This window comes from Somniosus microcephalus, chromosome 20, assembly GCF_052327205.1.
Source record: "Somniosus microcephalus isolate GS21.2 chromosome 20, FLI_Smic_1.0, whole genome shotgun sequence".
Lineage (NCBI taxonomy): Eukaryota > Metazoa > Chordata > Chondrichthyes > Squaliformes > Somniosidae > Somniosus > Somniosus microcephalus.
Window position 1 is genome coordinate 559328 of NC_141006.1, and position 25260 is coordinate 584587.

At 47.0% G+C, this 25260-nt stretch overlaps 1 protein-coding gene across 2 annotated transcripts in view; it reads left to right on the plus strand.

The window, feature by feature from the left end:
* Positions 1 to 25260, plus strand: part of LOC147103016 (nuclear GTPase SLIP-GC-like) — a 425066-nt gene that overhangs the window by 378010 nt on the left and 21796 nt on the right. For both annotated transcript variants that reach the window (XM_085962284.1, XM_085962285.1), the window contains exons 14-17: positions 3740 to 3900; positions 8931 to 9081; positions 13059 to 13167; positions 13705 to 13838. In XM_085962284.1, coding sequence (XP_085818410.1) covers positions 3740 to 3900; positions 8931 to 9081; positions 13059 to 13167; positions 13705 to 13838 — 555 coding nt within the window. The remainder of the gene's footprint in view (positions 1 to 3739; positions 3901 to 8930; positions 9082 to 13058; positions 13168 to 13704; positions 13839 to 25260) is intronic.

Genomic DNA, 25260 nt, shown 5'->3' on the forward strand with positions numbered 1-25260 from the left:
TTCCCCCCTTCCTCCCTCCCCCTTCCTTCCCCCCCTTCCCAGTCGCTCTCTTCCCCCCCAGTCGCTCTCTCTCTTCCCCCCCAGTCGTTCTCTCTCTTCCCCCCCCAGTCGCTCTCTCTCTTCCCCCCCCTGTCGCTCTCTCTCTTCCCCCCAGTCGCTCTCTCTCTCTTCCCCCCCCCAGTCACTCTCTCTCTTCCCCCCCAGTCGCTCTCTCTCTTCCCCCCAGTTCGCTCTCTCTCTTCCCCCCCCGTCACTCTCTCTCTTTCCCCCCCAGTCGCTCTCTCTCTTCCCACCAGTCGATCTCTGTCTGCCCCCCAGTCGCTCCCTCTCTCTCTTCCAACAACAACATGCCCTCGAAAAAGCCTCGGCACCGCCAGGCACTCCAGCTAGTATCTCTATATATATAAAGCGGCTCTTCTGTCTGTCTGTCTGTCTGCCTGGTCTCTATACGTTTGGAAGTTACAGAGCGTACCGACACGCGCGTCGCCTCAAAAGAAAGCTTTGCGATTCCGGGACCGGTCATAGGCGTATTTACGTTTCGGCCGGACAAAAATCCCGCCCGCGGTGTCCCAAAAACGTTCAGCGTTCGCCTCATTAGCATCTCATTAGCGACCGTGTGACGTCGAGGTCTTCCTACAGTTGAGTGTCGAGTGACTCGACAATTGACCAATCCTACGCTTCGGTGACCTGACCGGTCCGACCAATCGGTGCGTGTGTGGGCGGGCCTTATCCTTCTGAACCGAGGTGAGTGGCCGCCATCTTGATTTTCCACGATTTTTTTCCCCCACACTTTCTGTGTGTTAGGGAACTAAGGTAAATATTTCAATTATGTGTTAGGCAATTAATTAACAATTTATTTGAGTTTTATATTGTGTTTAGCAACCCCCCCCCCCCTCCTCCTCACCCTCGCGCAGGGGGGACTCAGGCCTGAAGCTGAAAAAATGTCTCTCTCTCTCTCTCTCCTTCTCCTCTTCCCTCTCTCTCCTTCTCCTCTTCCCTCTCTCCTCTTCCCCTCTCTCTCCTTCTCCTCTTCCCTCTCTGTCTCTCTCTACTTCCCCCTCTCAGGTGTCGCGGACGGAGCGTGTGGGCGCGCCGCCCGAAGTTTCCCGCTCGCTAATGGCCTTGCCGGCTCCCGCGGGCCGCTCGCACTGACCGCAGCATGCGCCGCCCGCACTCACCGCGCATGCGCCGCCCACATTCACCGCGCATGCGCTGCCCGACCCGCCCGCAGCGGGCCGTCCATCAGCCGCGCGATACGCGGGGGACCTCAGCAACGGCACCGGACCTCAGGCGCTAGGCAGGGGGAGGGGCCGGAGAGAGGGACAGAGGGGAGTGGGGGAGCGGGGGGAGGTGGGGGGGGGAGGGGTGGGGGGGGAGAGGAGGGGGGAGAGGAAGCAGGGGGGGGATGGGTGGGGGGGGGGAGAGGAGGGGGGGGGAGAGGAGGGAGGGGGGGAGAGGAGGGGGAGGGGAGGGGGGGGAGAGGAGGGGGGGAGAGGAGGGGGAGGGGAGGGAGGAGAGAGGAGGGGAGGGAGAGAGGGGGAGGGGAGAGGAGGGGGAGGGAGAGAGGGAGGGGAGGGGGAGAGGGGAGGGGAGGGAGAGGGGAGGGGAGGGAGGGAGGGGAGAGAGGGGAGGGGAGGGAGGGAGAGAGGGGAGGGGAGGGGAGAGAGGGGAGGGAGGGATAGGACAGGGAGAGGACATGACAGGGAGAGGGGGGACACACAGGGGCAGGGAGACCAAACGCCCCAAAAATGCCCTCGCGCCCCAAAATTGCCCTCGCAACGCGGGGCTCCCCAGCTAGTATATATATAAAAGGATCCGTTTGTCTATATGTCTGTCTGTCTGTCCGCTATACACTCAAAAGTTATAGAGCGTACCTACACATATGTTATATCAAAACAAAGCTTATGATTAGGGGAGTCTCATAGGCATATTTACTTTTTGGTCAGACAAAAATTGTTCGGCCAGTATACAAAAATCCACTCATTAGCGGTTGACCAATCCTACTGCTCATTAGCGTTGAGTGACATGATGGTTGACCAATCCTACAGTTCAGTGACCTGATGGTTGATCAATCGGTGCGTCACGGGGGGCGTTTCATTCCGTGTGTGGGCGGGACCTAATCCTGCAGCCTCCCGAAACATAGCCGCCATTTTTTTCACTGCTTTTACTCAACAGCGAGCGGGGCAAGCTGCGGCGGCCCGCTGGAGCGGGAGGTGAGTTGGGGGTCACTCGGGCCGGGCCTGACAACCGCTCGGCCTGAGACACAGAGCGGGGGAGCGGCAGCGGCCGGCCGTCAACCGCGCGGCCCTGTAAACTGCCGTTTTACAAAAAAGCCTTGGCAATGCCGGGCCCCCCCCAGCTAGGAGAACATAAAATAACAACAGAAAATGCTGGAAATACTCAGCAGGCCAGGCAGCATCTGTGGAGAGGGAAACAGAGTTAACGTTTCAGGTCTGGGACCCTTCATCAGAACTGGAAAAAGCTGGAGCTGTAACAGATATTAAGCAGGTGCAGAGACGGGGGGCGGTGGGCAGTTAGGAGGGGAGGAACAAATTGAAAGAATATACTGTACTTTTGTAAGAGGCAGGAAAGATAAAATGTTGCAAATGGGAGTGGCAAAAATCATACAGCATGAAAAATGGGGGCAGGGATAATTATCTGAAATTGTTGAACTCAATGTTGAGTCCGGCAGGCTGTAAAGTGCCTAATCGAAAGATGAGGTGCTGTTCCTCGAGCTTACGTTGAGCTTCACTGGAACAATGCAATAGCCCGAGGACAGAGAGATCAGAGTGGGAGTGAAGCGGTGAATTAAAGTGACAGGCGACCGGAAGCTCAGGGTCACCCGTACGGACTGAACGGAGGTGTTCCGCAAACATACTTGGAGTACTCTGTACAGTTCTTTTCATCATATTACAAAAAGGATATAGAGGCACTGGAGGAGGTGCAAAAAAGATTTACAAGGATGATACCGAACTGAGAGGTTATACCTATCAGGAAAGATTGAACAGACGAGGGCTCTTTTCTCTAGAAAAGAGAAGGCTGAGGGGTGACCTGAGAAAGGTCCTTAAGCTTATGAAAGGGTTTGATAGGGTAGATGTAGAGAATATGTTTTCACTTGTGGAGGAGACCAGAACTAAGGGTCATAAATATAAGAGTCACTAATAAACCCAACTCAGGAGAAACTTCTTTACCCAGAGAGTAATTAGAATGTGGAACTTGCTACCACATGGAGTAGTTGTTGCCTTTAAGGAGAAGCTAGATAAGCATGTGAGGGAGAAAGGAATAGAAAGGATATGTAGATAGGGGTCAATGAAGATGAGTGGGAGGAGGCTCGTGTGAAGCATAAACACCAGCACAGAGCTGTTGGGCCAAATGGCCTATTTCTGAGCTGTAGACTCGATGTAATTGTACATTGGCAGGAGTAGAATGGTGGCGTCTATTGTCCAGATTTGATGAGGTTCCTCACATGCTGCAGAGCCGCTTCTGGGGCACAAGTTCCCTTCTGCTGCTGAAACAATTGGAACATGTACACGTCCCAGTGGGACTTGATAAGCGCCAATCTCTTATTGTGCATTATTTTGCTTTCAGTTAGAACAGATCTAGGTCTTGGAGCCAGTCCTGATGTAAATTAGTAACCTATCTGTAACCATTAAATAAAGTAACTGTATAACAAAATAATCATTGCTTAAAATGGTAAACACAAATAATGTGCACATTGGTGTTCCTGTTGTTTTTGTAGCCAGGGGCTAAAACTTACCAAGGTTACCACAGGACACTGAAGGCGATATGTAGAAACCATGGAATGTACAACTCGGCCACGTTCGGGCCCATTGACGTTAACTACGATCTGTCAAAGTGTCTCTACCGTGAAATTGATACTTTTTCTAAAACTACATTTCAGTAAGTATCCTAGTAACCCACACAAAACTTACACACTAATAAATGAGTTGGCGAATGACCAACCAGGGATCATTAAACATCAGGCAAAGTCGAGCTTCACATCCCCTCGGTTTAGTAAATGCAGTTAGAAGCTCAATTTATAGGAAGAATGCAGTTTATTTTCACTAATTTGGAGATTTAATGTGTTTTGCTGCTGGTGCTTGCCTGCTTTTGAACAGAAAGAGCAGTTTCCTGTCCTACAGCATTTTACTTTGGTTCTTAGCCAAACAAACCTTTATCATTATTTGATTTATTGTAAGTGTTTTACCATTTGAATATACTCTTAACCTGTTCCTTTATGACTGATGCTGTGCTTCCTTGGAAGCCGTGACGCAGTGCTCTCCTTGCTCTGTGTGGCCTGTGCCCTGGAGCAGGGTTGAGTCATAGATGTTGTTGAATCTGACTTCCCCTTTGAGGGCTCCACAGTCAGCAAACCTTCATCCCATCTAACCCTTGAATGGAGCCAGGAGTTGTGAAGATTTCTCATTTCTGTTAGCCTTGTAGCACTGCCTCTGGTAGGCTTTCCACAGAATCATTCCACTTTGAAAACTTTGCAGTCCCCCATAGGGATAGTTTAGGGCTGATTTTGGTGTGTAGTTTGAAATGCCACCCCATGAGTATTTGTGATACAGGTAGTACCTGGTCCAAACCCAGAAAGCTCCAAGTCTGAAGAAAGAATGAACTTGCATTTATATAACACCTTTCACATCTCAGGATGCACCAAAGCACTACCCAGCCAACTAAGTACTAATAGTTGTAACTTAGGGAAACACAGCAGTCAGTTTGCATACAGCAAGGTCCCACAAACAGGAATGAAATGAATAACCAGTGAATCTGTTTTGATGGTGTTCTCCCAGGGAAGAATGTTGATCCAGGACACTGGGAGAACACCCTTGCTTTTCTCCACCTGAACAGACAGAAAGGGCCTCGATTGAAGCCTCAACCGAAAGACAAATTGATCCCTAAATGAGGGAAACGCCACTGAGCTGCAGAAGATCTAAAAATGAGCGGTTGCAGATTCTAACACAAACAACCATACTCTGCTGGGGGTGCGCAGCAGATTTTGTACCGTGGGTTTAATGTTAAGTTTACAAAATCCTGAGTCTATCATCTAGTTATTGAAATCCATCTTGACCTGTCTGCAGCCTTTGACACAGTTGGCCACACCAACCTCCCCCAACGCCTCTCCTCCATTGTCCAGCTGGGTGGGGCTGCCCTCACCTGGTTCCATTCTTATCTGTCCAGCTGTAGCCAGATAATCTCCTGCAATGGCTTCTCTTCCCATCCCCCGCACCATTACCTCTATCCTTGGCCCCCTCCAAGTTCTCATCTACATGCTGCCTCTCAGTGACATCATCTGAAAACACGACGACACTCAGCTCTACCTCACCACCACTTCTCTTGACCCCTCCACTATCTGATTTGTCATGCTGCTTGTCTGACATCCAGTCCTGGACGTGCAGCAATTTCCTTCAATTTAATATTGTCTTCGGTCCCTGCCACAAACTCCGTTCCCTAGCCGCAGACTCCATCCTGCTCCCTGGCAACTGCCTGAGGCTGAAACAGACTCCTGGCAACCATGGCGTCCTATTTGACCCCGAGATGAGCTTCCGACCACATATTCTCTCCATCACCAAGACCAACTACTTCCACGTCTGCAGCATCACTTGTCTCCGCCCCTGCCACAACCCATCTACTTCTGAAACCCTCATTCATGCCTTTGTTACCTCTAGACTCAACTATCCTAATACACTCCTGCCTGTATCCTAACTCACACCAAGTCCCATTCACCCATCACCTCTGTGTTCACTGACCTACATTGGCTCCCAGTCTGACAATGACTCGACTTTTAAATTCTCATCCTCGTGTTCAAATCCTTCCATGGTCTCACTCCTCCCTATCTCGGTAACCTGCTCCAGCCCTGCAACCCTCCGAGATCTCTGTTCCTTAAATTCTAGCCTCTTGTGCATCTCTGATTTCCATCGCCCCACCATTGGTGACCGTGCCTTCAGGCCCTAAGCTCTGGCAATCCCTCCCTCAACCTCTCTGACTCTCGACCTCTCTCTTCTCCTTAAAGACGCTCATTTAAAACCTACCCATCTGTCCTAATATCTCATGTGGCTCGATGTCAAATGTTGTCTGATAACACTTCTGTGAAGCACTGTGGGATGTCTTACTGTGTTAAAGGTGCTATATAAAGGTAAGTTGTTGTTATTATTGTCCAGTCACACTGATAGTGGAATTGTCCAGTCACACTGATAGTGGAATTGTCCGGTCACACTGATAGTGGAATTGTCCAGTCACACTGATAGTGGAATTGTCCAGTCACACCGATACTGGAATTGTCCGGTCACACTGATAGTGGAATTGTCCGGTCACACTGATAGTGGAATTGTCCGGTCACACTGATAGTGGAATTGTCCGGTCACACTGATAGCGGAATTGTCCAGTCACACTGATAGTGGAATTGTCCAGTCACACTGATAGGTGAATTGTCCAGTCACACTGATAGTGGAATTGTCCAGTCACACTGATAGTGGAATTGTCCGGTCACACTGATAGTGGAATTGTCCAGTCACACTGATAGTGGAATTGTCCAGTCACACCGATAATGGAATTGTCCAGTCACACTGATAGTGAAATTGTCCAGTCACACTGATAGTGGAATTGTCCAGTCACACCGATACTGGAATTGTCCAGTCACACCGATAGTGGAATTGTCCAGTCACACTGATAGTGGAATTGTCCAGTCACACCGATAGTGGAATTGTCCAGTCACACCGATAATGGAATTGTCCAGTCACACTGATAGTGAAATTGTCCAGTCACACTGATAGTGGAATTGTCCAGTCACACCGATACTGGAATTGTCCAGTCACACCGATAGTGGAATTGTCCAGTCACACTGATAGTGGAATTGTCCAGTCACACCGATACTGGAATTGTCCAGTCACACTGATAGTGGAATTGTCCAGTCACACTGATAGTGGAATTGTCCAGTCACACTGATAGTGGAATTGTCCAGTCACACCGATACTGGAATTGTCCAGTCACACCGATAATGGAATTGTCCAGTCACACTGATAGTGGAATTGTCCAGTCACACTGATAGTGGAATTGTCCAGTCACACTGATAGTGGAATTGTCCAGTCACACCGATACTGGAATTGTCCAGTCACACCGATAATGGAATTGTCCAGTCACACTGATAGTGGAATTGTCCAGTCACACCGATACTGGAATTGTCCAGTCACACTGATAGTGGAATTGTCCAGTCACACTGATAGTGGAATTGTCCAGTCACACTGATAGGTGAATCGTGGAATTGTAAGTTGATGTCCATTAGCTGTTTGGAGACAACGTACTCTCAACTTTCAGCAACTGGCAGACTGAAGGCTGATCTGATAAGATTCCCTCTGTCCCTGAGTGTCCCACATTGTAAATGTGTTTAATTCTCTCTGTCTAACACTGTTCCGATTCCAAGAACCAAAACCACTCCCTCCAGCCCCCCCTAATCTGAACCAAAACCACTCCTTCCAGCCCCCCCTAACCTGAACCAAAACCACTCCTTCCAGCCCCCCCTAACCTGAACCAAAACCACTCCCTCCAGCCCCCCCTAATCTGAACCAAAACCACTCCCTCCAGCTTCCCCTAATCTGAACCAAGAACACTTCCCCGAAGGTATTGGTCTCAACAGCAGTTCACCTGACCCATGAACAGGCTGCAATATTGGGCAGTGTGATTCATATGCTAAACCTTATAAAACACTGGTTAGGCCTCAACTGGATTGTTGGCCCAGAACTTCGGGTCTCCACGGGTGAGTACGCACGGGGTACTCACCCGTAAGCCCAATGGAAGTGCCGGTTTCCTGCATGCACTGCGCATGTGCGGGAAACCGGCACTTCCGTTCCCCTGAAAGCAGGGGTTCAGAGGTGGAACGCGTGCGCGGGAGACTGCGCGTGCGCATCGAACTTACGTTTTTTTTGCAGGTTTTCCCGGGAGGGTAAGTCTGCAGAATTTACACATTCAAAAAGCAGGCGTAAGGCCTGCTTTTTACAAGGTAAGTGGTGAATTAATTAAAATTAAAACATTTTTTTCCACAGGTTTATTATTTTTAAATACTTTAAAGAAAGGTACGTTTATTTTTAGCCCCGTTAGAAAATAAAATTATTTTTTTCAAAAATTTAAATTATTGTTTAAAATAGTTATTTCATGTAATTTATAGTTTATTTTAAAATGTGTTTTTTAAAATTTATTTGAAGATTTAGTGATGTTTTGGGGCTCGTAGTATTTCTAAGTTTGACAGCACTTCCTTGTTGACAACAACAACAACAACTTGCATTTATACAGTGCCTTTAACATAGTAAAACAACCCAAGGCACTTCACAGAAGTGTGATCAAATAAAGTTTCCAAATGGAATTGGATCAATACTTGAAGGGGGATAATGTGCAGGGTTATGGGGGAAGAGGAGGGGTGTGGGACTAATTGGATCGCTCTCTGAAAGAGCCGGCACAGACATGATGGGCCGAATAGCCTCCTCTGTGCTGTATCAGTCCATGTCACAGTTGGTCCAAACCCAAATACACTTCATATACATGGACAAACAGGGATCATGTGGCGCAGCCTCTGTTTAGATATGTTGGAGATTTCAGCAGTGATCTTCTCATTAGATTGCAACCCTGCCCTACTAGTCATCTTTCATATGGAAATGATGAAGTATTCGAGAATCAGGGTGTCCGCAAGTAACTTGATTTGCCCACAGAAATCCCTGTGTTTATCCACAATGCTGGACCACAGGGGACTAGCTGTAAGTGGGCTCTCTCTCTCCTCCCCTCCCCTCTTCTGATATAGAACTAGTCCAAAAGGTCCAGGTGTTTCTTATCTGTCTATTTGAAGGTGCAAGGAATGAGGAAATTGCAACTGATAAATTTAGTGTAGGGATAAGGATTAGACTTTCTGATGATTTAAAGTAAACTGCTTGGTTCAATAGGTTTGAAAGAGCTACAAGGAGATCGATAAAAGGACATTTGGGTCTCTTTCAATCCACATTAACTAAGGTGATAGACGAGGCTCTCCCCACCAAATCTGCGGGAGAAAATGAATGGGTTTGGGAATGCCGGCAGAATTTCATGAAATCTGAGGTAAGTGATAATTGGTGTTCGTGTGATGGTGAGAGTGATATTATGCTACCTGCGGGTGTACAGGATGTTTGCTGGTTGAGTGTCCCACCATGGTTATCCACCAGCCATTGCTACACTGGGTCCACAGTTTCTCTGGTAACTTACCACAGACAGTAAGTTACCCGTCTAATGAAATCTAACCTGTGATCATGCAAATTAAATGGCTTCATAACTGGAAATAATCATTTGACCTGCATTGGTGAAGTGAGGTTTCCAGTGACAGCAACGAAGGACAATGGCAGCAAAACTACATGAACCATAAGTGCCACATTTCATGGCAAGAACTTTTGAGGATAGAAGTGGAAACTTGGCCTCATATTGTAGTGATATCGACTGAAAAGAAGTTGTTACCTACAGTGAACTGGTATTAAAGTGCCTAGGCTGAAGTGGGACAAACCATTCAGCAATGAACCTTGATACAGAGGATTGTAGAATATCAGTTCTGTGGCCACAAAGCAATGGCAGGAGTGCAGGTGGCAAACACATAGGAACAGAAGGAGCCCATTCAGACCCTCGAGCCTGCTCCAGCATTCAATTAGATCATGGCTGATCTGTATCTTAACTCCATTGACTCAACTTTGCCCCATATCCCTTGATACCCTTACCTAACAAATATCTACCAATCTCAGTCTTGAAATCTTCAATTGACCCCCAGAATCCACAGCCTTTTGGGGGAGAGAGTTCCAGATTTCTACAACCCTTTATGTGGAGCAGTGCTTCCTGACATCACTCCTGAATGGCCCAGCTATAATTTTAAGATTTTGCCCCCTTGTTCTGGATTGTCGTAAAAACCCATCTGGTTCACTAATGTCCTTTAGGGAAGAAAATCTGAAGTCCTTACCCGGTCTGGCCTATATGTGACTCCAGACCCACAGCAATGTGGTTGACTCTTAACTGCCCTCTGAAATGGCCTAGCGAGACACTCAGTTGTATCAAACTGCTATGAAAAACTATAATAAGAGTAAAACCAGAGAGACCAGCCAGCATAGACCTAGGCTACGGATTTCGACATGACAAAGGTAGACCCAGCCCCGTTGACCCTGCAAAGTCCTCTTCACCAACATCTGGGGACTTGTGCCAAAATTGGGAGAGCTGCCCCACAAACTAGTCAAGCAACAGCCTGACATAGTCATCCTCACAGAATCATAGCTTTCAGCCAGTGTCCTAGACTCCTCCATCACCATCCCTGGGTATGTCCTGTCCCACCGGCAAAACAGACCCACCAGAGGTGGCGGCACACTGGTATACAGTCGGGAGGGAGTGGCCCTGGGAGTGCTCAAAATTGACTCCGGACCCCAAGATGTCTCATGGATTCAAGTCAAGCACAGGCAAGGAAACCTCCTGCTGATTACCACCAACTGCCCTCCCTCAGCTGATGAATCAGTACTCCTCCACATAGAAACATAGAAGATAGGAGCAGGAGTAGGCCATTTGGCCCCTCGAGCCTGCTCCGCCATTCAATGAGATCATGGCTGATCATCCAAATTCAGTACCCTGTCCCTGCCTTCTCCCCACATCCCTTGATCCCTTTAGCCTTAAGAAATATATCCAACTCTTTCTTGAATATATTTAATGAACTGGCCTCCACCGCCCTCTGTGGCAGAGAATTCCACAGGTTCACCACTCTCTGGGTGAAGAAATTCCTCCTCATTTCAGTCCTAAATGGCTTACCCCTTATCCTTAGACTATGACCCCTGGTTCTGGACTCCCCGGCCATCAGAAACATCCTTCCTGCATCTAGTCTGTCCAGGCCTGACAGAATTTTATAGGTTTCGATGAGATCCCCTCTCAATCTTCTAAACTCCAATGAGTATAAGCCCAATCGACCCAATCTCTCCTCGTACGTCATTCCTGCCATCCCAGGTATCAGCCTGGTGAATCTTCGCTGCACTCCTTCCATGGCAAGAACGTCCTTCCTCAGATAAGGCGACCAAAACTGCACACAATACTCAAGGTGCGGTCTCACCAAGGCCCTGTACAACTGTAGCAAGACATCCTTGTTCCTGTACTCGAACCCTCTTGCTACGAAGGCCAACATACCATTTGCCTTCTTAACCGCCTGCTGCAACTGCATGCTTACCTTCAGCGACTGGTGCACAATAACACCCAGGTCTCTTTGCACTTCCCCTTCTCCCAATCTATTGCCATTCAAATAATAATCTGCCTCCCTGTTTTTGCCACCAAAGTGGATAACCTCACATTTATCCACGTTATAGTGCATTTGCCATGTCTCTGCCCAATCACCCAACCTGCCCAAATCGTACTGGAGTTTCACGACATCCTCCTCACAGCTTACCCTCCCACCCAGCTTTGTGTTGTCTGCAAATTTAGAGATATTTCATCCAATTCCCTCGTACAGATCATTAATATATATTGTGAACAGCTGGGGTCCTAGGACCGATCCTTGCGGTACCCCACTAGTCACTGCCTGCCACTCGGAAAACGACCCGTTTATTCCAACTCTTTGCTTTCTGTCCGCTAACCAGTTCTCTATCCAAGTCAATGCGGGATCTTATCGAAAGCCTTCTGAAAGTCCAAATACACCACATCCACTGGTTCTCCCTTATCTATTTTACCAGTAACATCCACGTTGAATAACACTTGGAAAGAAGCAAGCACTGAGGTTAGCAAGGGCACAGAATGTATTTTGGGTGGGGGACTTCAGTGTCCATCACCAAGAGAGGCTCGGTAGCACCACTTCTATTTGCATAGATTGGGGAGCATGGCACCCATACGACCTTGCATCTGAAAGCAGGTTGGAATGGAAGCACATCTGAGTATCAGGCCATCATGATCGGGATAGAGATCAGCAGCCAAGCTGCCTCTAAACAGCCTGGGGTTTCAAACAGACCCCAGGACTCCTCCAGTTGGCGCAGATCCAGGAACAAGCCGTGGTGTCAGATATCAATTCGTACACCTGCACTGAGTCCCAACAAGTACATTGGCCTGAAATGAGGCAGGATGCTCGCTCACACGCCCCATCCCCGCTCAGTCATGCCATCGCTCCCACCGCCCCTCCCCCGCTCGTTCATGCCATCGCTCCCACCGCCCCTCCCCCGCTCGTTCATGCCATCGCTCCCACCGCCCCTCCCCCGCTCGTTCATGCCATCGCTCCCACCGCCCCTCCCCCGCTCGTTCATGCCATCGCTCCCACCGCCCCTCCCCCGCTCGTTCATGCCATCGCTCCCACCGCCCCTCCCCCGCTCGTTCATGCCATCGCTCCCACCGCCCCTCCCCCGCTCGTTCATGCCCAAGCGGAGCACAATGCTAGAATGACACAGAAACTGGGACGTACAGGAAATATCGGAGGTGGCGGAGGCTGCTGATTGTTAATAATTAAAAATTGGGGAACTGGTCTTGAAGAGGCGGGGCACTATATTATATTTAAATCAGGCTCCCACAGTGCCGTTGGGAGGCTGATTTAAATTTAACCCTTGCCGGCTGGGTTTCCCAGGGAAAAACGGCAGCGAAATGAGTCGGGAAGTGGTTCTGCGATCGGCAACCCCCACCAAGCTCCAATCCAAGCTCTGACGCTCTGATCCCAAGATCCGATCTCTTCTGATTACCAGAGGCTTTTCTCAATGGCCTTCATCTGCTGGTTTCCTACTCAGCAGCCGACCAAATTAATTGGCTGCCCCGTGGGAAATGGATGAAGGAAATGATAATGATGTTCTGCCGTTAATATCGGCAGGACCTTCGCTTCCCCATACTTTCCAGGTTTCCCCCTCACTACCGCGCTTCCCTGCAAATATCGCAGCCTTAGCGATTTAATGAAAGATAGGGATGGCTAATGCAAGATCAGAAAAATAAAACCAGCTTCACATTCGTTAGAACAAAATGAAACAGAAACTATGGGCTGTTGGCAAACTATGGGTGCATTGCTTTAAACCCTGCAGGATATACAACATGATTTTAATGACTTTCAAATCCTGTTGCAGCTCAACACATTATTAAGTGACCTTGAGAGGCAGATAATTGAAAGGAAGATTTGCCTTTATAAAGCAGCTGTTTTGTCTGTTCAGCGTACGATGAAACCAGCATATGAAGGTACTGTCCGTTATAGATAGCTGGCACACTAACACTGACACTTGGTATTGGGGTATGGTGTGTTATAGACAGCTGGGCACACTAACATTGACACTTGGTATTGGGGCATGGTGTGTTATACCTAGCTGGCACGCTAACACTGATACTTGGTATTGGGGTATGGTGTGTTATAGATAGCTGGCACACTAACACTGACACTTGGTATTGGGGCATGGTGTGTTATAGATAGCTGGGCACACTAACACTGACACTTGGTATTGGGGCATGGTGTGTTATAGATAGCTGGCACACTAACATTGACACTTGGTATTGGGGCATGGTGTGTTATACCTAGCTGGCACACTAACACTGACACTTGGTATTGGGGTATGGTGTGTTATAGATAGCTGGCACGCTAACACTGACACTTGGTATTGGGGTATGGTGTGTTATTCACACACTGGCATTGGTAAGGGTTACTGTGTGTTAAAGATAGCTGGGTGAGGCAGTACTTAACATTTGAGAGATTTCATCCTTAATACAATTCTCTCTTTTCAGAAGCTGCAAAGAAAAAAGGCGCAAAAGTCGTGCTTTCCATGCAGAATATATTAATGGAGCATGTAAAAGAACAAGAGAAAAAGCTCTTCAAAGATGCGGCAGACAGCGTGATGGAGGAATTCAACAGCTTGAAGGTTTCTTTTAGATTAATTAATAATATTATCTGGCTACACGTACTGACATACACACTGTTAAATATCGGGCAGTCAACCGGTGCTGAAATACACACTGCGTTCAATATCGGGCAGTCAACCGGTGCTGAAATACACACTGCGTTCAATATCGGGCAGTCAACCGGTGCTGAAATACTCACTGCGTTCAATATCGGGCAGTAAACCGGTGCTGAAATACACACTACGTTCAATATCGGGCTGTAAACCGGTCCTGAAATATACACTGCGTTCAATATCGGGCAGTAAGCCAGTGCTGAAATACACACTGCGTTCAATATCGGGCAGTAAACCGGTGCTGAAATACACACTGCATTCAATATCGGGCAGTAAACCGGTGCTGAAATATACACTGCGTTCAATATCGGGCTGTAAACCGGTCCTGAAATATACACTGCGTTCAATATCGGGCTGTAAACCGGTCCTGAAATACACACTGCGTTCAATATCGGGCAGTAAACCGGTGCTGAAATACACACTACGTTCAATATCGGGCTGTAAACCGGTCCTGAAATACACACTGCGTTCAATATCGGGCAGTAAACCGGTGCTGAAATACACACTACGTTCAATATCGGGCTGTAAACCGGTCCTGAAATACACACTACGTTCAATATCGGGCTGTAAACCGGTCCTGAAATACACACTGCTTTCAATATCGGGCAGTAAACCAGTGCTGAAATATACACTGCGTTCAATATCGGGCTGTAAACCGGTCCTGAAATATACACTGCGTTCAATATCGGGCAGTAAGCCAGTGCTGAAATACACACGGCGTTCAATATCGGGCTGTAAACCGGTCCTGAAATATACACTGCGTTCAATACCGGGCAGTAAACCGATGCTGAAGTATACGCTGTGTTCAATATCGGCAGTAAACCAGTCCTGAAATATACACTGCGTTCAATATTGGGCAGTAAACCGGTCCTAAAGTATACACTGCGTTCAATATCGGGCTGTAAACCGGTCCTGAAATATACACTGCGTTCAATATCGGGCAGTAAACCAGTGCTGATATACACACGGTGTTCAATATCGGGCAGTAAACCGATGAAGTATACGCTGTGTTCAATATCGGCAGTAAACCAGTCCTGAAATATACACTGCGTTCAATATCGGGCAGTAAACCGGTGCTGGAATATACACTGCGTTCAATATCGGGCAGTAAACCGATGAAGTATACGCTGTGTTCAATATCGGCAGTAAACTGGTGCTGGAATATACACTGCGTTCAATAATCGGGCAGTAAACCGGTCCTGAAATATACACTGCGTTCAATATCGGGCTGTAAACCAGTGCTGAAATAAACACTGCATTCAATATCGGGCAGTAAACCAGTGCTGAAATACACACGGCATTCAATATCGGGCAGTAAACCGGTCCTGAAATAAACACTGCATTCAATATCGGGCAGTAAACCAGTCCTGAAATATACACTGCGTTCAATATCGGGCAGTAAACCGGTGCTGAAATACACACTGCGTTCAATATCAGGCAGTAAACCAGTGCTGAAATATACACTGCGTTCAATATCGGGCAGTAAACCGGTCCTGAAATACACACTGATGTAAGAAAAAGGAGTCTCACACATTAAGTAACTTTAAAGTAAGCTTTAAGCAACTTATAATCACACTATATACAAGAGAGGTCTTCACCATGCCTCTGGTAGAAGCCCCTTACAATACTGAGGAGTTCACTATTTATACCAGTCCAACAGGAAGTGACATGACAGGAAGTGATGTATGTACAAAGTTCACAGTTCATAGTTCACAGTTCACAGGAAGTGATGCACATAACTTCCCAGAAGTTATTATTATTATCACATTCTTCCCTCCTGCAGGAGGAGAAGGCTGTGGTCTTCCTTTTGTTCCGCAGCCGCCGAACGAGGAAGAGTCGCACCCGTTTGGGTTCCCGTCGTAGAGGGTCGCTGGTCCGCTTACATGCGGTTGGCCATTGGTCAGAGTCTGTGTGGCCTGGATTACCCTGTGAAGGGTCGGGGAAATCATGGCTTCGTGTGCTAGCCCCAATAGGTTCAAAGTTGGTCTGCCTCTGTTCAGAGGGAGGTGCAGAGCTGGTCTGTGGCGGATCAGTACTTTCGTGCGCGATACTGGGAGAGTCGCAACTTTGAGTACGGGGTTCTACCGGCACCAAGCTAGTTGGTGTCCGATCAGGATCTTGGAGAGGGGTACCCGATAGATTCCAAGAGTTTCCTGGTGAAATACCATCACCCGATGTCCCACTAGGTCCTGGCGGGCAGGGAGCCAGATCCCGTAATGATACGGCAGATTCTCGGCCGTCGGGATATCGTATGTTTGCATAGGTGGGGTTGGCATCGGTTAGTTCGACCTCGTCTACGAGGGGTTCATTTTTAAGACGTCCGAACGTATCTTCGGAGTAGTACCGGTCCAGGAGTAGTTAGCCATGACGGGAGTGATGTCCCATGAGATGAGCGACGCTGGAATCCAAAGAACCGCTCATGAGGTGTAGTATTTGTGGCTGTAGAAAGAAGGGACCGTATAGAGTGCAATGCATCCAGAAGCACTGCTTCCCATTGCTGGTCTGGTAGGCCCCGAGATCTTAAAGCAAGACGTACGGAATTCCAGATGATACCGTTATACCTCTCTACCTGCCCATTTCCGATGGTATGGTATGGTGTGGTTTTGCTTGTAGCAACTCCCCGTTCTGAGAGGTAGTCCTTGAGTTCCTTTGACATAAAGGATGGACCCCGATCTGAGTGAATATAAGCCGGCATGCCACAGAGAGAAAATACCTGCTCAAGGCAGCAGATTACTGTGGACACCAGCATATTGGAGCAGGGGAAGGCAAACGGAAAACGTGAATATTCATCAATCATGGTGAGCAAATATGTGTCCCGAGTTGAAGAGGGCACTGGGCCCTTAAAATCAATGCTAAGTCATTGCATCGGTTGGGTTGCATGTATGAGTATACCATCTGAGGGGCGGAAGAACTGAGGCTTTAATTCCGCACAAAGCCGGCATTCTGAGCATATTTTCTTTACATCTCCAGTAGAAAAAGGGAGATTCCGTGATCGTACGAAATGTAGCATGCGCGTAACGCCAGGATGACACAATCCATTATGGACATCTATGAGAGTAGAGGACGACATAGTGGAGCAGAATGCCCGTGTGAGGGTGTCCGGGGCCACATTCTCCTTGCCAGGTCGATAGTGAATGGTATAACCAAAAGAGGCCAGTTCCATCCTCCAAAGTTGTATTTTATTATTCTTAATTTTGGTTCATTTCCGATTATCGAGCATGAAGGCGACTGATCGCTGGTCCGTAATTAATGTAAAGTGCTGGCGAGCTAGAAAATGGTTCCACTTCCGTACTGCCTCTATGATGGCTGTGGCTTCCTTCTCAACCGGAGGATAATGTAGCTCGGCATCTTGTAAGGTCCTGGACATAAATGCTACAGGACGACCTTCCTGATTTAGAGTAGCCGAGATCGCCACCTCCGAGGCATCACATTCGACTATGAAAGGGAGATTCTCATCAATGGAGTGAAGAGCCGCTTTCTCCAACTGTTTTTTGAGAAGGTTAAAGGCTGCAACAGCCGCCGTTTTCAATGGAAATGATCTCGCATGCAGCAAGGGTTGGATTCTGTCTGAAAAATGACGAATCCATTTAGCGTTGTATGCAAACAGACCGAGAGCCCGACGTAAAGAAGCCGGATTCTTAGGTGACGGGAGCTCTTGGAGCGGGCGAAGTCTTTCTGGGTCTGGCTTAATGATACCATTGCCTACGCAGTAGCCAAGGATGTTGATGGTCGGTTGCGACTCAACAGATTTGGATTCATTCAGGGTTAAATTACGGCGATGGAGGGCATCCCGAAATTTTTGGAGGTTGGCGTCGTGTTCCTGCAATGGTAATGTTATCAAGATAGGGAAAAGTGTCCCTTAGGTTTTCCTGCTTAACCAGGCCATCCATTGCCCGTTGGAAGACAGCCACTCCATTAGTAACCCCGAATGGGAGGCGACGAAATTGGTACAGCCGTCCATTAGCCTCAAAGGCCGTGTACTGCTTATCTGAGACCTTCAAGGGTACCTGATGATAGGCACTTTTAAAATCGTAAGTTGAGAACACTTTGTATTCGGCCAGTTTATTAACCATATCATCAATGCGTGGCAATGGGTAGGCGTCCAAGTCGGTATATTGATTGATGGTTTGTGAATAATCAATGCATAGTCGCTGTTTGTGAGGTTTTAGAGGGTTCTTGACAATGACGACTTGAGCCCGCCAGGGCGACGAACATGGTTCGATGATATCCTCTGCTAGAAGTCGAGAGATTTCAGCCTCAATAAAAGATTGGTCTTCCTGATTAAAGCGTCGCGATTTCGTTATTATTGGTTTGCATCGAGGCGGAATACTGGCAAATAATGAGGGTTCATCAAGTGAAGCTGCTGACAATGCACAAAACGGTAATTTAGACGGTATATTAGAAATAGTAAGTCCGGGTTTGGATCCACCGAACTCAATGGTGAGTTTCTTATGCTGTTTTTGGAAGTCCAGCCCTAAGAGGAGATCACTACATAAGTCCTTGAGCACCGAAAGTCGGGTGGAGGGATACATACGACCATGAAGTGTCATATCAACAACACAAAAGCCGGAGATTCTGGTATTAAGTGATGACTGAGCCATCGCAATTGCCTGGTCCGATGGGAAGACATGTAGTTTCAATTTCGCAACAATCTGTTCTCTAATGAAACTATCAGTACTTCCTGAGTCAATTAAGGCATCTAAGGTATGCCCATTAATTGAAACTTTTGTAGCTGCATGAAACAGGTTCTGTGGGCAAGCAGCTGTAATTGGTGTGGTTGCACAGAGAGTGGCCAAAACTCTCGGTGTGCTTCTTCGGGAGAGAGCTCGAGAGGAAGCTTGATAGGTCCTAGCTGGAGCATGTTGATAGGCCCTAATTGGGGCAGTTCGGTAGGCCTTAGCTGGATAGGCCCTCGTAGAGGCTCTTGATTGGCAAACTTTAGCAAAGTGTCTTTTTTTTTTGCAATGACTGCAGAACGCATTGCGGGCAGGGCAGAGTTTCCTAGGGTGAAAAGCATCTCCACAAAAGAAGCATTTCTTCCTAGATTGCCAAGAGGCTGCTAAAGTGGCGTCATCCTCCTCCTCTTCATCAGCATTATCAGGATTAGATTCCTCCATGATAGGGTTCACCTGAGACCACTTGGATTGTCTGGTTGCAGTTACAGCAGCAGATCGAGATCTGGGCAGCTGATAGAGGTCTGCATTTCTCTTTGCCAAATCCAGAGAACAAGCTAGGTCAAAAGCTTTTTGTAGCTCAAGTGTTTTACTTTCTAGTAGACGCTGGCGTATAAATGGAGAGGCAATCCCGCAGATGAAAGCATCGCGAATCATTTCTTCGCGGTACAGCTCAGCTGAGGCTGCCTGAAAGTTACAATCTATGCTGAGCCTGCGAAGTCCTTGAAGGAATTCGTTAATCGATTCCCCTGGCCCTTGTCGGGCTGTGGCCAGTAGATGTCTAGCATAGACTTCATTTGGAGTCTTGGCATACAGTTTTTTAAGCGCCCAAATCACCTCATCGTAATTATCCCATTCATCAACATATTCAAACACTGTTGGAGTCACATAGTTGATAAGTATCCTCAGTTTAGTAGGAGCATCCGCGTTACATTCATCAAGGAAATTCTCAAAAGTACAGTACCAATGCTTCCATACCCTGCCAGCTGCTGGTGTGTTTGGGTCCAAGTCCAGACGAGTAGGTTTAAGGATTTTTTCCATGATGGGTGGTTCCCTGGATCCTTAACTCCGAGTTTGTCCGAAGGTCTAGTATTTGTGAGTGTAAATACTAAGTTGCTTAAATTGATGTAAGAAAAAGGAGTCTCACACATTAAGTAACTTTAAAGTAAGCTTTAAGCAACTTATAATCACACTATATACAAGAGAGGTCTTCACCATGCCTCTGGTAGAAGCCCCTTACAATACTGAGGAGCTCACTATTTATACCAGTCCAACAGGAAGTGACATATGACAGGAAGTGATGTATGTACAAAGTTCACAGTTCACAGGAAGTGATGCACATAACTTCCCGGAAGTTATTATTATCACACACTGCATTCAACATCGGGCAGTAAACCAGTCCTGAAATATACACTGCATTCAATATCAGGCAGTAAACCAGTCCTGAAATATACACTGCGATCAATATCGGGCAGTAAACCGGTCCTGAAATACACACTGCGTTCAATTTCGGGCCGTAAACCAGTGCTGAAATACACACTACGTTCAATATCGGGCAGTAAATCAGTGCTGAAATACACACTACGTTCAATATCGGGCAGTAAAACAGTGCTGAAATATACACTGCGTTCAATATTGGGCAGTAAACCGGTCCTGAAATACACACTGCGTTCAATATCGGGCAGTAAACTAGTCCTGAAATATACACTGTGTTCAATATTGGGCAAAAAACCAGTCCTGAAATACACACTGCATTCAATATCGGGCAGTAAACTGGTCCTGAAATATACACTGCGTTCAATATCGGGCAGTAAACCAGTCCTGAAATATACACTGCGTTCAATATCGGGCAGTAAACCGGTGCTGAAATACACACTGCGTTCAATATCGGGCAGTAAACCGGTGCTGAAATATACACTGCGTTCAATATCGGGCAGTAAACCGGCGCTGAAATACACACTGCGTTCAATATCGGGCAGTAAACCAGTCCTGAAATACACACTGCGTTCAATATCGGGCAGTAAACCAGTGCTGAAATACACACTGCATTCAATATCGGGCAGTAAACCGGTGCTGAAATACACACTGCATTCAATATCGGGCAGTAAACCAGTGCTGAAATACACACTGCGTTCAATATCGGGCAGTAAACCGGTGCTGAAATACACACTGCATTCAATATCGGGCAGTAAACCAGTGCTGAAATACACACTGCGTTCAATATCGGGCAGTAAACCAGTGCTGAAATACACACTGCGTTCAATATCGGGCAGTAAACCGGTGCTGAAATACACACTGCATTCAATATCGGGCAGCAAACCAGTGCTGAAATACACACTGCGTTCAATATCGGGCAGTAAACCGGTGCTGAAATATACACTGCTTTCAATATCGGGCAGTAAACCGGTGCTGAAATATACACTGCTTTCAATATCGGGCAGTAAACCGGCGCTGAAATACACACTGCGTTCAATATCGGGCAGTAAACCGGTGCTGAAATACACACTGCGTTCAATATCGGGCAGTAAACCGGTGCTGAAATATACACTGCGTTCAATATCGGGCAGTAAACCAGTGCTGAAATACACACTGCGTTCAATATCGGGCAGTAAACCAGTGCTGAAATATACACTGCATTCAATATCGGGCAGTAAACCAGTGCTGAAATATACACTGCATTCAATATCGGGCAGTAAACCAGTGCTGAAATACACACTGCGTTCAATATCGGGCAGTAAACCAGTGCTGAAATATACACTGCGTTCAATATCGGGCAGTAAACCGGTGCTGAAATATACACTGCGTTCAATATCGGGCAGTAAACCAGTCCTGAAATACACACTGCGTTCAATATCGGGCAGTAAACCGGTGCTGAAATATACACTGCGTTCAATATCGGGCAGTAAACCGGTGCTGAAATATACACTGCGTTCAATATCGGGCAGTAAACCGGTGCTGAAATACACACTGCATTCAATATCGGGCAGTAAACCGGTGCTGAAATACACACTGCGTTCAATATCGGGCAGTAAACCGGTGCTGAAATACACACTGCGTTCAATATTGGGCAGTAAACCGGTGCTGAAATACACACTGCGTTCAATATCGGGCAGTAAACCGGTGCTGAAATACACACTGCGTTCAATATCGGGCAGTAAACCGGTGCTGAAATACACACTGCATTCAATATCGGGCAGTAAACCGGTGCTGAAATACACACTGCGTTCAATATCGGGCAGTAAACCAGTGCTGAAATACACACTGCGTTCAATATTGGGCAGTAAACCAGTCCTGAAATACACACTGCGTTCAATATCGGGCAGTAAACCGGTGCTGAAATATACACTGCATTCAATATCGGGCAGTAAACCGGTGCTGAAATATACACTGCGTTCAATATCGGGCAGTAAACCAGTCCTGAAATACACACTGCGTTCAATATCGGGCAGTAAACCAGTCCTGAAATACACACTGCGTTCAATATCGGGCAGTAAACCAGTCCTGAAATACACACTGCATTCAATATCGGGCAGTAAACCAGTCCTGAAATACACACTGCGTTCAATATCGGGCAGTAAACCGGTGCTGAAATATACACTGCGTTCAATATCGGGCAGTAAACCGGTGCTGAAATATACACTGCGTTCAATATCGGGCAGTAAACCAGTCCTGAAATACACACTGCGTTCAATATCGGGCAGTAAACCAGTCCTGAAATATACACTGCATTCAATATCGGGCAGTAAACCAGTGCTGAAATACACACTGCATTCAATATCGGGCAGTAAACCAGTGCTGAAATACACACTGCATTCAATATCGGGCAGTAAACCAGTGCTGAAATATACACTGCGTTCAATATCGGGCAGTAAACCGGTGCTGAAATACACACTGCATTCAATATCGGGCAGTAAACCAGTGCTGAAATATACACTGCGTTCAATATCGGGCAGTAAACCAGTGCTGAAATACACACTGCATTCAATATCGGGCAGTAAACCAGTGCTGAAATATACACTGCGTTCAATATCGGGCAGTAAACCGGTGCTGAAATATACACTGCGTTCAATATCGGGCAGTAAACCAGTCCTGAAATACACACTGCGTTCAATATCGGGCAGTAAACCAGTCCTGAAATATACACTGCGTTCAATATCGGGCAGTAAACCAGTCCTGAAATACACACTGCGTTCAATATCGGGCAGTAAACCGGTGCTGAAATATACACTGCATTCAATATCGGGCAGTAAACCGGTGCTGAAATACACACTGCATTCAATATCGGGCAGTAAACCGGTGCTGAAATATACACTGCATTCAATATCGGGCAGTAAACCAGTGCTGAAATACACACTGCGTTCAATATCGGGCAGTAAACCAGTGCTGAAATACACACTGCGTTCAATATCGGGCAGTAAACCAGTGCTGAAATATACACTGCATTCAATATCGGGCAGTAAACCGGTGCTGAAATATACACTGCGTTCAATATCGGGCAGTAAACCGGTGCTGAAATATACACTGTGTTCAATATCGGGCAGTAAACCGGTGCTGAAATACACACTGCGTTCAATATCGGGCAGTAAACCAGTCCTGAAATATACACTGTGTTCAATATCGGGCAGTAAACCGGTGCTGAAATACACACTGCGTTCAATATCGGGCAGTAAACCAGTGCTGAAATACACACTGCGTTCAATATCGGGCAGTAAACCAGTGCTGAAATACACACTGCGTTCAATATCGGGCAGTAAACCAGTGCTGAAATATACACTGCGTTCAATATCGGGCAGTAAACCGGTGCTGAAATACACACTGCATTCAATATCGGGCAGTAAACCGGCGCTGAAATACACACTGCATTCAATATCGGGCAGTAAACCGGTGCTGAAATACACACTGCGTTCAATATCGGGCAGTAAACCAGTGCTGAAATACACACTGCATTCAATATCGGGCAGTAAACCGGCGCTGAAATACACACTGCATTCAATATCGGGCAGTAAACCGGTGCTGAAATATACACTGCGTTCAATATCGGGCAGTAAACCGGTGCTGAAATACACACTGCGTTCAATATCGGGCAGTAAACCGGTGCTGAAATATACACTGCATTCAATATCGGGCAGTAAACCAGTGCTGAAATACACACTGCGTTCAATATCGGGCAGTAAACCGGTGCTGAAATATACACTGCGTTCAATATCGGGCAGTAAACCAGTGCTGAAATATACACTGCGTTCAATATCGGGCAGTAAACCAGTGCTGAAATATACACTGCGTTCAATATCGGGCAGTAAACCAGTGCTGAAATACACACTGCGTTCAATATCGGGCAGTAAACCGGTGCTGAAATATACACTGCGTTCAATATCGGGCAGTAAACCAGTGCTGAAATATACACTGCGTTCAATATCGGGCAGTAAACCGGTGCTGAAATATACACTGCGTTCAATATCGGGCAGTAAACCAGTGCTGAAATACACACTGCATTCAATATCGGTCAGTAAACCAGTCCTGAAATATACACTGCGTTCAATATCGGGCAGTAAACCAGTCCTGAAATATACACTGCGTTCAATATCGGGCAGTAAACCGGTGCTGAAATATACACTGCGTTCAATATTGGGCAGTAAACCAGTCCTGAATTACACACTGCATTCAATATCGGGCAGTAAACCAGTCCTGAAATATACACTGCGTTCAATATCGGGCAGTAAACCGGTGCTGAAATATACACTGCGTTCAATATTGGGCAGTAAACCAGTCCTGAAATACACACTGCGTTCAATATCGGGCAGTAAACCAGTGCTGAAATACACACTGCGTTCAATATCGGGCAGTAAACCAGTGCTGAAATACACACTGCGTTCAATATCGGGCAGTAAACCGGTGCTGAAATACACACTGCGTTCAATATCGGGCAGTAAACCAGTGCTGAAATACACACTGCGTTCAATATCGGGCAGTAAACCGGTGCTGAAATACACACTGCGTTCAATATCGGGCAGTAAACCGGTGCTGAAATATACACTGCATTCAATATCGGTCAGTAAACCAGTGCTGAAATATACACTGCGTTCAATATCGGTCAGTAAACCAGTGCTGAAATATACACTGCATTCAATATCGGTCAGTAAACCAGTGCTGAAATATACACTGCGTTCAATATCGGGCAGTAAACCAGTCCTGAATTACACACTGCATTCAATATCGGGCAGTAAACCGGTGCTGAAATATACACTGCGTTCAATATCGGGCAGTAAACCAGTGCTGAAATATACACTGCGTTCAATATCGGGCAGTAAACCGGTGCTGAAATATACACTGCGTTCAATATTGGGCAGTAAACCAGTCCTGAAATACACACTGCGTTCAATATCGGGCAGTAAACCGGTGCTGAAATATACACTGCGTTCAATATCGGGCAGTAAACCGGTGCTGAAATACACACTGCGTTCAATATCGGGCAGTAAACCGGTGCTGAAATATACACTGCATTCAATATCGGGCAGTAAACCAGTGCTGAAATACACACTGCGTTCAATATCGGGCAGTAAACCGGTGCTGAAATACACACTGCGTTCAATATCGGGCAGTAAACCGGTGCTGAAATACACACTGCGTTCAATATCGGGCAGTAAACCAGTCCTGAA